At 53.1% G+C, this 15,267-nt stretch overlaps 1 protein-coding gene across 8 annotated transcripts in view; it reads right to left on the bottom strand.

Moving 5' to 3' along the window:
* Positions 1-15,267, bottom strand: part of ASCC2 (activating signal cointegrator 1 complex subunit 2) — a 35,467-nt gene that overhangs the window by 8,049 nt on the left and 12,151 nt on the right. For all 8 annotated transcript variants that reach the window (XM_031443029.2, XM_031443033.2, XM_031443030.2 and 5 more), the window contains 10 exons: positions 11,370-11,437; positions 10,320-10,430; positions 9,150-9,262; positions 5,918-5,992; positions 5,383-5,490; positions 5,094-5,162; positions 4,780-4,854; positions 3,238-3,415; positions 1,656-1,870; positions 715-834 (listed from right to left, as the gene is read on the bottom strand). In XM_031443029.2, coding sequence (XP_031298889.2) covers positions 715-834; positions 1,656-1,870; positions 3,238-3,415; positions 4,780-4,854; positions 5,094-5,162; positions 5,383-5,490; positions 5,918-5,992; positions 9,150-9,262; positions 10,320-10,430; positions 11,370-11,437 — 1,132 coding nt within the window. The remainder of the gene's footprint in view (positions 1-714; positions 835-1,655; positions 1,871-3,237; positions 3,416-4,779; positions 4,855-5,093; positions 5,163-5,382; positions 5,491-5,917; positions 5,993-9,149; positions 9,263-10,319; positions 10,431-11,369; positions 11,438-15,267) is intronic.

Raw genomic sequence — 15,267 nt, 5'->3', positions numbered from 1 at the left:
AGCCCCGACTAGAGGCTTCAAAGCCTGTGCACCGCCACCTCATCGAATCTGTTTTATCTGCAGTTTTATGTTGCTTGTTTGCCAAGTTGATTAGTGCAGACTCCACATGGGCAGGGACCATGTCTGTTTCACTCCCCACCACATCCCCAGCACCTAATAAATCCAGGGCCTAGAGGCACCAGGCAAATATTTGTTGAATAAATGAATAAATCACGAATGGACTTTTCAATGCCAGAAAAGTAAGAAGGACATAAACTAAAAATAAGTAGAAAGGCCTTAAAACAGAATATGTTCACTTCTGAAAAGCTCACTCAGTACAGGTCCTTCATTTTCTCATCCTGTCACATAACAGAGAAATTCAGGTCAAGAAGCAGCTGCTAGGAAGCAATGCCCAGCTCTCCCATCCAGAGTTTTGGTGATGGAAGCCTTTAAAGATGTAAGAAGTGATGAGGGGCTGGTTTTGGTCTCTCTGGCCTTATCCTGTCAACAAGAAGGACTAACAACCTCCGTGTGTGGAGTTAGAGCCTAAAGCAGGATCAGTAGAGAGCCAGCCTGAGACTGGTTGTTGGGAGCACACAGGTCCCAGCTGCAGGGAGAGCCCCAAGCTGAAGCTCCGTGGCCAGTTCCATAAAGATGGGGGCCTTGAATTTCGCTCGCTTTCTCTCTGCACTTGCAGACGTGGGTCCCTGGAGCCCTCCAGTCCACTGCACTCACCTCTTGCCCTTGTGCACCCGGCTCAGGTCCACCGAGTCCCTGCTGAACACGTCAAACTCGTCATTCTGGAAGACGTTGTGACGAGACGTCAGCAGGGGCGTTGGGTCCGGCTTCACCTGCCTGGGGGGTGGCACAGAAATCCATTTCAGGGGGCCTGGCCAGTGGATGCCTACCTGCACCCCACCTGGAACACAGCCTAAAAACCTGCCCAATCTGGCCCCTGCCTGGGCGTGCAGCCACCCCACACCTAGGGTCCCTCAGTCCCACCTGCCAGTCACACAGGTTTCCTTTCTGTTTTTGAAAGTCTCCCTCCCTCATCTGATGTGCACAACAGCCCTATGAGATAGACAGTCAGAGGTCGTGCAAGTTCTTTGTGCCTCAGTGTCCGCATCTGTAAAATGGGCACACAGAGGCTAAGGAACTTGTCCAAAGGCAGAGCTAACTTCATTCATTCATTCAATAAACATCATTTCTTCATGGAAGAAACAGCCATTCATGCACTCATTTCTGCTGCCCCCCCTGAAGGCCTTCAGAAAAGAAGTGGGCCCAACCCAGGAAGGGTGGGTGTCAATGAAGTGAGAAGCTTTGGCTGTCCTCCCTCAGGAATCTACTGGGAAGGTGGCAATCACAGGGTAGGCCAGCGACTTCAGAGCTCTGAAGGCCTGTGACCCCTCTGTCACATCCCTGTGATGTCCGGTGGTGCCTGCTCTCTGCCCTGCAGGGGGCATGTGAGAGCCTCCTGGGGGCCTGAGGTTTCTGTTTCCCCAAAGAGGACATTAGCTTCCATGGCTGGGAGATACTGATGGGGGGAAGAGAAAACAAGCTGGTCACTGGGACACGAGGGACAGAAGAGTGGGAGGCAGAGGGACTAGGAAGGATCCCTGACAAGGGCCCCAAGGCAGGCAGAGAGCCAGGCACCTCCTCCCACCTGCCTCTCTCACCTGTCTAGGCTGCGGTCCAGCTGGCTGAGGGCAGGGGCCAGCCGCCCCTCCAGGATGTTGTTGATGACCTGCTCCGGGTCATAGCCGTAGTGCTCCAGGCAGGCCAGGATGAAGCCCTCGCCGAGGTCTGGCAGCAGGTCCTTCACTTGGGAGATGAGTGAGTCCAGCTCCACGCCGCACATGGCAGGGCCTAGGGCAGCGGCTGCCCCCATGCACTGCGGGTAGAGCCAGAGTGAAGGAGGGGAAGGCTAGGCCAGAGTGGCAGGCCGACAGACCTCCAACAGCACTGGTTTGAGCCCTAGCCCTGCCCCTACTGGCCGAGGAACCCTAGCCAAGTCAGTTAAGTCTCTCTGAGCCTCCATTTCCTCCCCTGTGAAAAAGGGGGCTGAGCTACTTCTGGCTGTGTGACTTTGGGCAAGGCACTTTCCCTCTCTGATCCTCAGGTCCCTCCTTATAAAACGAGCATACTACCATCCTCCTCATGGGGTTGTTTCCAATGGTTCAAAGAGAAAATGCACATAAAGCACAGAGCACAGTCCCTGGCATGGACTAGGCTCTCCATAAACAGCCGTGGCTTCCAGGAATCAGGTCCTTTTCCCACTCTGACAAGTTGATGACTGATGCCCAAGGGGAATGGCAACCACCAGACATAGACCATGTGGAGATGCTGCCTTTTGTCATCTTTTCAATAAGAGGGATTCAGTTTATATACTGCTTTTTCATTTAAAGAAATTCACAGATTAAAAAACCAATAAATTCCAAGTCTGAGATAAGAAGCCACAAGGGGAAAAGGGGGCAAAGGTGGAAGGGGCTGTCACGTGCCAGGGCCCTATGGGTCTAACAGGAAGAACAGCAGCATGGAGGGCCAGCCAGGCTCAGAGCGCTCGCTCCACGTGGCAGCTCTGGGCATCCCACAACCACATGGAGGTGGGGACAGCGGCTACCCGCACCTTACCGGTGAGGGACATGCCTAAGGTGACACAGCTGGTGGGTGGCAGATCCAGAACACACGCCTGAGCTGCCTGACCCCAGAAACTGTGCGGTCTTAATCCCCATGTCATGTTGCTTCCCGACACGCAGGGAAGAATCCTGGGCTCCGTGGCCAATCAGTACAGCCACGGGCTTGGCGATGGTGAGTTCTGGAAAAGCCTGGAGTGAAAGCACTAGGTCAGAGGTTTCCACTCTGGCTCAGTGGAGCCCTGAGGCCCCACAGAGGGGCTTCCGGGGAGCCGAGCACTGGGACCAGGCACTGCTCCCAGCTGCAACCAAAGAAGCTCCACCGTGATCTGTTTAGAGGAGAGCGCCAGTGATTTCACATGGAAAAAGCCCCATTGCTTCTTTTCGTGGAGGGGAAATGGAGGCTTTGACACCTAAGCAACCTGCTTTCCTCACACCCTGCCCAGCACACTCTCAGTGCAGAACTCTCGAGAGGCAGTGCAGACCTGCCCAGCAGCACAAGGCCGTCAAAAAACCCTTTTCCCTGAGAGCAAGAACAAAGACGGGAGGTTTCCCGCTGCCCCTGCCTCTCAGAGGGGCCTGGAGGGGCAGGGGAAGCAGGGGAAATGGGGCTCCTGGCACACACCTCCTCTTCCTCCGAGTTAGGAAGTGATGACATCCCACCAGCTGGCTCTGCCATCTCCATGACCCCATTAGGATTCTCAGCTGCCGGTGAGTCTTTGGCATCGGTGGCTTTCCTTCGGTCCACCCCTTCCCATGCACTCTCAACCGCCTGGAGGATGTAGGCAGTCCGCGTCTCATCCCTGCGAGGACGTGTTAAGGAGCCTCTCTCCCAGGGACCATAGCCCTCTCTCCTCCCCAGCTCTGAGGCAGCATCGTTTCTCAGTCCTTCCCCAGCATCTGACCACATGGCTTCTGCCAGGGGCTGTCTGGGCTGCACCCAGTGGGCATCACAGGCACCTGGGCTGCATGAGGATACAGGCCAGACCACAGCCACACTAGCCTCAGAACCCAGTACCTGCCCCTTAGCAGAAAGCAGCTCTGCCTAAAGACAGGGCCAGGGGCTTGCACCAGAGTGTCCCAGGACATGGGGTTTGGACGAGCCAGCAGCTCCTCCTCTGCACTGACCCCCAGGAGGAGGACCTGGTGGGGGTACTACCACTGGGATTCCTGTCCAACCAGTGGCGGGCTTCTGCAAAGGCTGGGGGCCCACAGGGTGTCCCTGAGGCAGGACTGAGCAACCTACCCCAGCTACCAAAAGCCACCCTTGGGCCCACTCCTCCTGGTCCCTCCTCCGTCTCTACTACCCAGGGCATGGCCAAGCCAGCCGTCTGGGAGTTGCCCTAGACTCCCTCACTCCACTTCTAATCCAAACCGCATTAGCCATGCTGGAGGCCAAAAACAGTGTCCTCATGGCCCCTGGGTCTCGCGGAGGTCCCAGGCCAGTCCCTGCTCCTTCCTGTGTGGGACTGAGTTTTCCTAAAGTACGAAAGTGACCATGTCACCCTCTGCTTCACACCCTTCCACGGCTCCCAAGTGCCTGCAGGGCTGACCCCAAACTTCTCAGTGAGGGCCATGCCAGGCCATACAGATCTGCTTGCCTTCAGCTCATCTGTATGGCCTAACTCCCCTTCCACCAGACCCCTTCCCCTCAGGCCCCTGCAATCTGCACACAACCTCTGTGGGCTCCTCAGACACGCCTGCTCTGTCCTCTGTCCCCTGGGAACACTTAGCTCAGGCCTGGCCACTTCCTGTTCCTTCTGCTGTTCTCAACTTGGACTTCACTTCTGTGTGACACACTCACCCAAGCTCCACTGGGCTAGATGCCTCCCCTTGTCCTCCCTGCTCCCCCAAATTTCTCCCATACAACACTCTATCTAACTGCCTGTTTACTTTTCTGTCTCCTGTCCTGCTGTGAGGTCCACGAGGGCAGGGCTGAGTTCATCTTGGTCACACAGGCCCAGATGCTGAGCAAAGACTAGAGAAAGTAGGACTGATCTGCCTGAGGATTGGAGCAGTCATCTTCTCCAGAAACAGAGGCTGGGGCCTTGGCAGACATCTAGGGAAAGCTAGCTGACCACATGTTCTGGGGCTAACTGCCTCTCTGCTCCTCTGGGTCTGGCCCGGTTAGGCCAGGCCCGCCCCAGGGGCCGTGGCAGAAGGATACAAGACTGACGAGGCCTGCTGCAGCAGGCTGACATCATCAGCCACGGGGAAGAGTGCATCGTAGTCCCGGAGGAACCTGCCACAGACAGGAGACAGGGTTGGGGGTGGACAGGGCTGGGGCCATAGGGGCTGGTTTGCTGCAGGCCACTCCCCATGTCTGCTGCCCACCCACAAAGACAGCATGGCCCCGACAAATGCCAGAAGCTAACAGCACAGTGAGCACAGGGCAGGGGCTCTATTACATAAGGCCTCGTGGGGCCGGTGGGAGAGCCACGGCCCATCCCACTGCAGGTCCCAGCTCAGCTGCACGCTCACCTCTTCTCCTGTAGCAAAGAGCTGAAGATCTGAAGGAACTCTTCGATGAAGCCCTGAATGTTGTCACAGCTGGAACAGGACGCAGGGAAGATGAGCTCACTCCCGGCAGACAATCTGCGGCTCCCTTCCCCGCCCGCCACCCCGCCACCAGGCCTCCGGCCAGCCCCAGCCAGAGGAAGGAGGCATTTTTCTTGGTTTTCCATCTTTGCTTAGCAACCTGGAGCAGGGGAGGGAGCAGGTGAAGTGAGGGAAGGCTCTTCCACCCAGGCGGTGGCTCCCGAGGGCTGACCTGCTTTCCAGGACTGGGAGAAGGCAGATCTGGTTCAAGAGGATGTGAAAAATCTCCAGTAGCTTCTTCCTGGAATGGGAGAGCCTCTGCCACAGGTCACCTAGCAGCCTTTGAAGGCCAGAGGAGGGGAAAATAGATTTGAGAGGCAAAAAGGCATCGAGGGAGCTTCTTCCCAGCCTTTGCAGGTCCGCCCTGCCCCAACCCTCCCAGGGGCTGAGAAGGCCTCCCAGTTCACTCCGGACAGCAGCTGGAAAAGGACACAGACTCTGAGAGGCCTGGTTCCAGGGTCACTTCTCAGCTCATATAATGGGTCAGGTCCCAGCAGGTTAATAAGAGCTTGGAGCGACAGCTGAGGGGGAAAGGCTTAGCTGCAGAGGCCAGGAGGCTGCTAGGTAGGGACACACCAGCCAAATCCACGAGGTCCTTAGTCCCAGCCCCTTGACTTAGAGATGGGGACACTGCAGCCCAGGGAGGGCAGGGCCTGAGCGGGGCTTCTCCTCCCACAACAACACTCTCAGTTTTGTCCCCGCCTCACTTGCTATCTTCAAGCCTCCTCTTCTTAATTGCAGACTCCAGTTCAGGAATTGCGATTTCGTAAAAGGAAGCTAGCCTGTGGTGGCACACACGGGGAAAAGGCTGGATTAGTTCACAAACATCACCTTTCACTGGAGAATCAAAGCAAACTCAAGGGAGCGGGAAGGCCCACTTCTGGCTCCCAAGTTGTCGCCACAACAGTTTCTCCCAGGCCCACCCTGGCTCTTCCCAAAGCTTGCCCCAGATGGTCCCACCGTGGTGGTGCCAGGAAGGGCCTCGTGGAAAGTGACCTGTAGCTACTTCCCCCGTCAGGTCGGAAATCAAGGTCCAAATGGGCTCATTCTAACAGAGCAGTGAAGGGCCACCCAGAACTCACTGAGGTTTGAAAAACAAACACAAGGTTACTTTTTTTTTTTTCCTCAAAAACTGCCAGCAGCTCCCTACTGCCTGTGATATCAAACTGTAACTCCTCTCTCTGGTACATCCATACCTGGCACAGCAGGGCCAACCTTGCTTCTCACCTCAGCAACCTCACCACCACCCGCCTCAACTCAGATCTAAACTCTCCATCCTGGCCACACGCTTTCTGATCACACTCACCCGTGTGATTACTCCTGCCCGGAACGAGAGGCACAGGGCTCAGAATACGCCGTTCTCACAACTTAAAATTCTACCTCTGAACAGCTAAAGATTCCTGAAGCCAGAAGTGCAGCTCCCGTGCCCAGGCCAGTGCTGGACACGTAGCAGGTACTCTGTAAACATGTGTCCGTCGATTGGCTGGCTTCCAGCAACTTTTCCCTAGTGCGGTGCTGTACACAGCAGAGGGTAAGTAGGCCAAAAGACAGCATGGCCCCCGGAAGAAGACAGAGGGCAGTTTGGCTCAAACAGACTCAGGCGTTGCCAGGATACACTGCTGGTGGGAGGCTAAATGCAAACAACCCCTATGGAGGGTGATTTGGCGAGATCCATGAACATTTTAAATGCACACACCATCTGTTCCTGAAATTCTACTTCTAGGAATTTATTCCTCAGATATGCTTGTAAAGGTGCAAAATGATGTGTGTGCAAAGTTATTCTTTATGACTTTTTTTCTTTTTTGTAATAGCAAACAACTGGAAAAAACTCAAATGTCTATCTCTGGGGTCTGGTATCCCACACAATGGAATTCTACCCAGCCAGACCAAAGACTGAAGGTGCTTTATGCTCAGATACACATTACATTTAGAAGTAAAATGCAAATAGTACACATAGCATTCGTAAGATGCCAGTATTAAATACTAAAAAGAGGGCAGGAAATATATAGTATGTATATTTGCTTATAGGCACGTATTTATATGCATATCTCTTGGAAAATCCCCACAAAAAACAAACACAATGGTTGTGTGCGAGGAACAGAACTGGGGAAGTGGGAGAGGGAGGTTTTTCACTGTGTATTTTACACTCTTTGAGTTTTGAACCATGTGAATATACTATTCGTTCATGAAATGAAAGGGCAGAAAGAGAGGAAGGCAGAGAGATTAGCTAAAGGGCTGTCTGGTGATGGTCACCCCTTGCCCAGAGCTCTGTGGGACAAGGTTGCTGCCCTTGCTCAGTGGGCGTTCCTGGCCTCCAGCACACTTGGAACAGGCTGGGCCAGCCCCAGGCTCTTTGTGGGTCAGAGGCAGTGTCACTTGCCAAAGGCAGGGTCACTTGCAGTCGAAAGTGTTTTCCTTTCTCCTTCCTGAGACGGGTGGGGCTGCTCCCTGCCTCCACTGGTGCCTCGCAGGAAAGTCAGCTCTTCCAGAAATGACCCTCCCATCTCCAAAGATTCTTTCCAAAGCCATCTTTGCCACGTTTGGGGAGACGCTGTCATGTTATGGTGAGTGAAAACAAGCAGTCTTACGAAAGTCTAAGAACAGCACGATCTCTCGTAGACATCTGAATTTCCTACCTTGGGGGTTTCCCAAATTTCCTACAAGCCTGTGTCACATTTACTGGGAGAAAAGATACCTTTTAAAACATGTGACAGTTAGAGTCCCATCCTAACCCCTTTCTTCTGGGGAAAGTGTTGATCAACGCTTTACATTCTCCGTGAGGCTGATCAACGCCCATGTCTGATTTTTTTTGAGCTGAGGAGAAGCAGAAGGACTCGGGGCACCAGCTGCCAGCTCTGGCACATGTCAGATAAATGTTTTGTTGAATGGGAGAGCAAATGACCGAATGGACAGAGGGCTGGGTGGACGGAGCTGGGCAGTTCCCGGAAGCTCCGGCGAACGGTGGGGAGAGACACCTGGCAAGGGCAGTCAGAGGCCCCTGAGAACAGGCCAGCCCCCGCCGTTGCCAGGCAATGTGCCAGGTTACCAGCCCACGCCTGTGCATCCCTTTCTCACTGCACAAGGAACAGAGATGCCCATGGTGCTAAGTGGGCAAAGAAGGTCTCCCTCCCTGCCCCTTATCCCCCTCTGTTTCTTTCTTCATCGCAGCACAATCTTTCTATGCCTTTTTTGGATAATAGCCTCCAGGAGCTCCCCCTCCCCCGGCTACAGAATAAAGGCCCTACTCCCTGTCAGCACGGCATCAAACACAAATCTGACTTCCCTGGGGCCGTCTCTTATTGTCACCTGCTCCTTATCCCACTGCCTGGTCTCCGCATGCCTACACCCGCCACTCATGTCACCCTCACTCCCCGGTTCTCCCCAGAACACACTCTGGGCATTGGCAGGCTTCACCCTGCCCGCCTGAATGCCCTTCCTGCCAGGGCAACCTTTCTCTGTCTGGAAGGTTGCTGCTCATCCTTATGATCTCATTTAAGGGTCACCGTGAAACCTTCACTCTTATTTCACCAGACAGAATCTTGCTCCCTTGCCTGTGTTCATAACATGCACAACGGCTGGCCCCATTACAGGCAGGTGCACATCTGCTCGCTCCCCTGCATGTGCTCTTCCCTGTACTGGGTGCTTGAGTCCTCAGCCCACTCCGTGTCGTCTACCCCTCCCTGTGCCTGCCTGTGATGGAGGTTTTGAAACAAAATGGACAGAACTCAAATTGCCTGACTCTTGATCGGTGTCTTTCTTCCTCCTCTACCCTGTTCTTAGCCCCAAATAGGGGTGCCTCTCAATTGCAGGCTCCACCCCAGCAGGAGCCGATATCTGTCTTTGCTGCTTTGTCCCCAGGCTGGGAGAGGGCCTGGCACCCAGCAAATATTTGCTGAATGAGGATGTGAGCTACTTCAACAGCCAGAAGTACTGCTGTACCTGTAACAGAAGTCGTGTTTCTGGAAGGTCTGGCAAGCCAAAGGGAAGACATCCAGAAAGGCCCAGAGTGTGGTGCAGGTGTCACAAAGGTAGAGCACAATGTCCTTTAACTCCTGTTGCCAAAAGAAAACATGTGTCATTCTCCTCCGCTCTGCGGAGGGTCTGAGACAAAGGAGGCAAAGTTGACAAAGCCTGGAGTCCCCAGGTGGACAGGAAGGTGGACACTGGAGGTCCCGGGCAAAGCCTGGCTGGTCTGTCTCCAGAAGTATGATCTGGGCGGCTCAGCCTACACCTCGGGTCTTGCTACTGCAGCTCCAGAGGACGCACACGCTGGGGTGTCCAGGGTGGACTTCTGGCTCTGGGAGAATATGATTCTCTCTTCTGAGCTAAAGGAGAACCCACCCCTGAATCTGCAGACGGCGCCTGAGTTCCCGCACAGAACGGACATTCCAGTCAGGACAAGAATACCCAGCCCACACTTCTGGTAGATTTTGAAGGGTGTATACAGAACAGGGGGCACTTTCTCTTCCCTGATTCTCATGACGACTCTAAAAAGGAGGCTGGGCAGCTGCCGGGATCTCCCCTTTACAGATAAGGGAACTTATCTGTGGTTTGGAGGGGTAAAGGGCCTTGTTCCCACAGCACTAGGTGTGCCCTCCTGAAACACTTGTTTAATGGCTCTTTTCCCATGACATCGCAAGCTCTAGGAGCTGCCTTATTCCTGCTCTATCCCGGGTGCTTAACACAGGGCCTGACATGTGTCCAGGCTCCTGAAATATTTCCCTCCCGCCTGTCCTCCCCATTAGACTCGAATTTCCATGGGAGCAGGCACCCCGTCTGCTTTTACTGGTGGCTTCACCCTCACGGCCCAGCCCGGGGCTCCTCAGTGCAAAGTGGCCGAATGGAGGAATGAATGGATGGATGGGGCTCAGTGAATAATGCAGCAGTGAACTTGTCCGGTTGAAGTAAGTGAAGATTACATCTCTGTCCTCTGACTTCTGGTCCCCAGTTCCTTCCCCTACTCCGTAAAAGCAGCTCCCAGAGAAAAATGAAGGCCCGCTGAAATGCCCTAACCCTATGTAAGGGACCAAGGGACTGGGAGCAGGGGAAGAAGCTGCCGGGCCTTCTATGTACAGATAGAAGCTGGGTTGAATTGAAGGGCAACCTCACCAGGAGAGGCATGTCGCAGGGGGTCAGCCGGCCCCGCTCCTCCAGCTTCTGGGGTGTGGCACTGGCCCCGTCTCCTTGCAAACCACAGTGCTGGAGGATGTTGCTGAAGACCTGTGAAACACGAGAGGTTTTTTGCCCACATCCTGTCGAACCAGTAGTTGAGCCTCCTGTCCTGTATCGAGGGACTGGTGATCCTGCCTCGGACTCTTGAGAATATATGCCAGTGTTCCTGGGACAACAGCTGAGACAAAGACCTTCTCAGATAGTGGGGTCAGAGTGGAAAGGGTGTAGGAGGGTGATGGCAGCACCCTTCTTACAAGATCGCGCTGAGGATTAAAGTGACTAAATGTATGGAAGGTCCCTGGAATCCTGCAGCTGTTACCTGACTGCATGGCGGCACCTGTGCGTGGTAATGAATATTTAGGAGACACATTCAGCAACATATAACATGTTTTTAGATCCCCTGGAAATGGTGATTTATGAAATAAAAGACAAATCAACAGTGAGGGGAGAACAGAGTCCATCTTAAAATCATGGAAGCAGTTAACTGATTGCACCATATTTAAGTAGTCTAGCATGCAAAATTCTAAAAGTTACTGTGAACAGTGGCCATCTCTTGGTGGTAGGATTATGGAGGAAGATTAATCTTCCTTTTCCTGTTTTGTTTTTTTTTTTTGGTATTTGTCAAATTTTCTACAATGAACATTATTTTGTAAAACGATTTTATAAGACTCTAAAGCTCTGATCTGAGAAGCACAGGGGTATCCTTCGAGGCACATGGCTGTTGACAAATGATACAAGATGCACCCTAAGCTCTTTGTGTATTATGAGTGTGGACAACTCTCAGATTTCAGTCCTGTTCAGGAGGGGGAAGGACAAATTCCAAGGGGTGAGGTGAGAGGTAGGACGCAGAGACGGTCTGGAGGCAGGTCTAGAGGAGGATGGGGGTAAACATTTTTCTCGGGCTCCTCCAGGGAAGGTGAGGAACGGGAGGGAGAAGGGGTGTGTCTCCCAAGCTTGCCCTCCCCTGTTAGGGCTGGGAGCTGGTACCTGAAGGATGGTGGGCATGGTTTCATCTAGGTCATTATAGTAACTCGGCTGCTGGATAAAGATGTTTCCTGAAAAGAGAAGAGAAAGGTAGGAATCAGGGAAGAGACCGTGGGGGTGGAGAGGACACATTACCAGTGGCTGCCAGCATGTTCTGTGACCTTTCTCCCCTTTCCGAAGCCTGCCTGGCTGGAGCAGTCCTGGCCCCTGGCCCTGCTGGCATAGAGCTTTGGCCAGCCTAGAAACTTCCCCTGAGGTTGAGGGGGAGGGACCTCGCTCAGTACAATTTAACCTTTTAAGCACCTCTGCCCAGCGAATTAGGTAAAAGACTCGCTCTGGTCAAACCAGCTCACCCTGCGGTCCCCCAGAGAATGATCACACTTGGGCACCGTGCTTTGTATGACAGCACTGGCTTTGTCAGTGGGAGTCAGTCATCCAGGAAAATGAGGAGATGTGATCTCTTTGCTCAAGACACCTGGGTGCCACAGTCCAGAATTCTTGCCAGGCCATGCCTCCAATAATGTGCAGAGATACTAGGGGGAAATTTCTCTAGAAATTCTCTTACCCTCCGCTTTTGAATCTACGGGCTATAGTAATCCCTACTCCAAGGTGAGAGGCCTGCAAGGGCCCTGGAAACAGATTTGCCACACATTTGCAATTACTCGTATAAAATGAAGCCTCTCTCTGAGTGTTTACTATCTCCTCCAACTGCTGCCGTGAGTGCGGAGGTTAGAGCATATGGTAACAGAAACCAAGTGTTCCGGCTGCCCAAATGGTGAGGGAGGGGAGGGAGGGAGGATCACAGCCAGCTGGGGGACAAGACAATGCAAAATGCCAATGCGCTTAAGAGGAAGCCTGGCTTCCGCATCCCACTATAATCCCAGCATCTCAGGCTGGTTGACTGTCAGGATGTTCTCAATTCTAGGCGTCCTCTGTCTTTGGGCAGGTCTGTCCTTGGTTGCCTTAATGATAACCCTGCGGCCCTCATCCCATCCTGGAGGATTTGAAAATGAATGAGATCAAAGGCCAGATGGGGCTGGGTGACTAAGCAAGTCACTAGGTGGCTAGACTTTCTGGAAACACTTTCCCAGAGGCCGTTTCGTCCCTCGATTCCAGAAAGCTGTGTTTAACCAGCGTGAGCCTGCTCAGCGCCTCCCACCTCCAGATGGGTGCTGATCCCTAACCCTGTGAAGGTACTCCCTGACCATCTGTGCCCACCTCCTGCTCCTGACAGATGAGGAGTGGCTGAGCTGTCTCCCCACCAACCTCCGCTCTTCTTCATAAAACCCTCCTATTGATATCCTCAAGGTCAAGTTCAAACTCTTGACCATGGCATGACTGGCCCTATGAAATGTGGCCTCTGCAGGCATTTCTGGCCAACCTCTCCCCATTCCCTGAATTGAATTCCTCCCTCAAACCGTTCTCAACCTCACGGAATGAGCCCTGTCCCATCCCTCGGCCTGGAGTGACCTCCCAGAGCTAAGTCCACTAAAAGGCAGGTGCCACCTTCTCCAGGCAGAGTCCCCTGACCCAAGCATCAGGAGCAGGTCTCCTCCCATAATTCCCAGGGCCACACAGTGGTCCGGACCACCAGGCGCGGTGGAAGGCACTCTCTCTTAATCCTTCCAATGCTTAAGCCTGAGTAACAGGGATGTTCTATAAGCATCAAAATAGATCACATTTCACAGTCTACCCCTGGGGCCTTTGCAGTCCCTTTCTTCTTTATCTGATTCCAGTGACAGTGAAGATCTGACTTTTGATCTCTTAAAGAAATAATTAATAAGGAAGGGACAGCAATGGCATCCCTTGAAATGTTCCTTCTTAGACTGAGGCAGTTCAGAAACCCAAGGGGAGTGGGAGCTATTGCCAAAGAGATCGGTGCTGTCCTCGACAGGGCCAAGGCCTCACTCCAGCTTTGGCAAAGTGGCTCCGAGGGAGTCTTATTGAAAGGCCCTGCTTTCACAATCACACCTGCTGGCTCACAACACCAGCCTTGAGGTTTAAAAAAAAGCCGGAAGTGGGGGAAGGGCAAGGACTGGGCTTCTGCCCAAAGGATAGTTGGCCAGTTCCCTGCTCCCTGCTCCCCTCCTTTGTCAACCCTCTTCCAGCTGATCTGCTTTGCTCAAGAGCTTCTGTGGTAGAGAAAGGGGAGGTTGCCCCTTGCTATGTCTTGTGTCTTCTATTCAAGGGTTGCAAAGAGCGGCTCTGTGTGTGTGAGTGTGTGTGTGTGTGTGTGTGTGTGTGTGTTTGTGGGGGTGTGTGTGTTTGTGCTGGAGGGTGTGAAGAAGGGGCCTAAAGACAGAAGAATGAAGGGGTTCCTGATACCTAATCCTGCCCTCTTTTCTGTTAACCATCCTCTGTGAGCCAAAGAAAGGGCTCTCCTTCACAAGCCAATTTACAGTTCTCAATCTGGGGACAAGAACATTCCAAAACACCTCAAAATCTACGAGGAGGTGTTTTTTCCGGAGACAAGCTCTCATCTGATTCTCAAAGAAGCCAGTGACCCCAAAGACGAGGAACCCTGGCAGCAAGCAGAGCTTCGTCAGTCCACCCTTGCCTGTCTGGAACTGCGGCCAGACGCCACCTCCCCCGGATCTTGGGAGCCACCTACAGCCCACAGATCTAACGCTGACCTTGCCTCCGTCACAACCCACTCCCTCAGCCTGTTCTCCAACACCCGTTTTGTCCAGAGTCGTTGACCTCTCCCTCCAGCTGACCTCACTAGCCCTGTTTCACGCTGCCTCCTGGATGTCCTTTTCCACCCCAGCAGCCCACCCAAACTCTCACCTTGAACCCACACTGAAGCACTGGCCTCTTTCACGGCCTCCAGTCCCCCACTCCCCCCACCTCTGTGCTGCCAGATTAACCTTGATACCAGCTGGCTCCCTGCCCCACTCCAGCTCCTAGAGGCTCCCACGGCCTCATCACAATAAGAGCTCACACTTACCAAGTGCCTATAACATGCCAGGCACCACCTCATATTTAACCCCCACAACCATCGTATGAGGTGGGTCACTAGTCTTCCCTTTTATCAGATGAGAAAACTGAGGCTTTGAGTGGGGCTAACTGACCCAGTCAAAGTGATATACTCAGGAAGAGAGCTGGGGTGTAGATCGGGCAGTTCAGGTCTACAAGCCCTCCTTCTTTACCACCAGCAACATCGCTCGCTCCGTGAGTGCCAAAGCCTGGTGTGGTGCCCGCCTGACCCAGCCCAGCTTCCTTCCCTGGCTCCGGCGCTGCCCTCCTGGAATGCTCTGCTCTAAACAAACCAGCCTGATAACTGTTTCTCTAACTGATCATGTGTGATTTTGCTCACTCACCCCATCCTCTCAGTCAACATGATAGTGTAACTGTCTTTCTCTGAGAAAATAAAAGAATTAACTGTTGATTGGGCAATGATTAGATGTGAATGAGAAACCAGAGGTTGTTCCGATGAAAAAGCTGGATGGGAAATTTCATATATATTATGCTCTGGTACGTTTTTAAAACAATACGCAGAGAAAAGGCTAGAAGGAAATACTGCAAGTGACTGTCTCTGGGTGGAGGTATTTGGTCAATGCTTTCCTGTTTCTTTAAACTTACATTCATCCAAAATTTTCTAAATTAACAAAATTTTCTAAATTAACAATGGAAGGAAACCATTTCAAGGGATAACTCAGCTTTGTAACTGGACGTTTGCAAGACTGTGTCCTACAATCTCATGGTGAAGAGGGCTGACAGGGGTGTCCAGGGTGAGCACCTCTCTGTGCCCGGCCCAAGGCCATGAGCTCTGATTCAAAGACGAATCCCCTGGGGGCGCTGTTTGCCCTCTAGCATCCCAACAAAGCTTCCGCCTCTGAGTGAACCCTCTGGCCCAAGGCCTCACGACAGGATCCAACTGCTGATGTCTGTTCCCTTCACA

Source organism: Camelus dromedarius, chromosome 31 (assembly GCF_036321535.1).
Source record: "Camelus dromedarius isolate mCamDro1 chromosome 31, mCamDro1.pat, whole genome shotgun sequence".
NCBI classification, from domain to species: Eukaryota; Metazoa; Chordata; class Mammalia; order Artiodactyla; family Camelidae; genus Camelus; species Camelus dromedarius.
The sequence above is the reverse complement of the archived record's forward strand: the minus strand, read 5'-3'. Positions and strand labels throughout refer to the sequence as shown.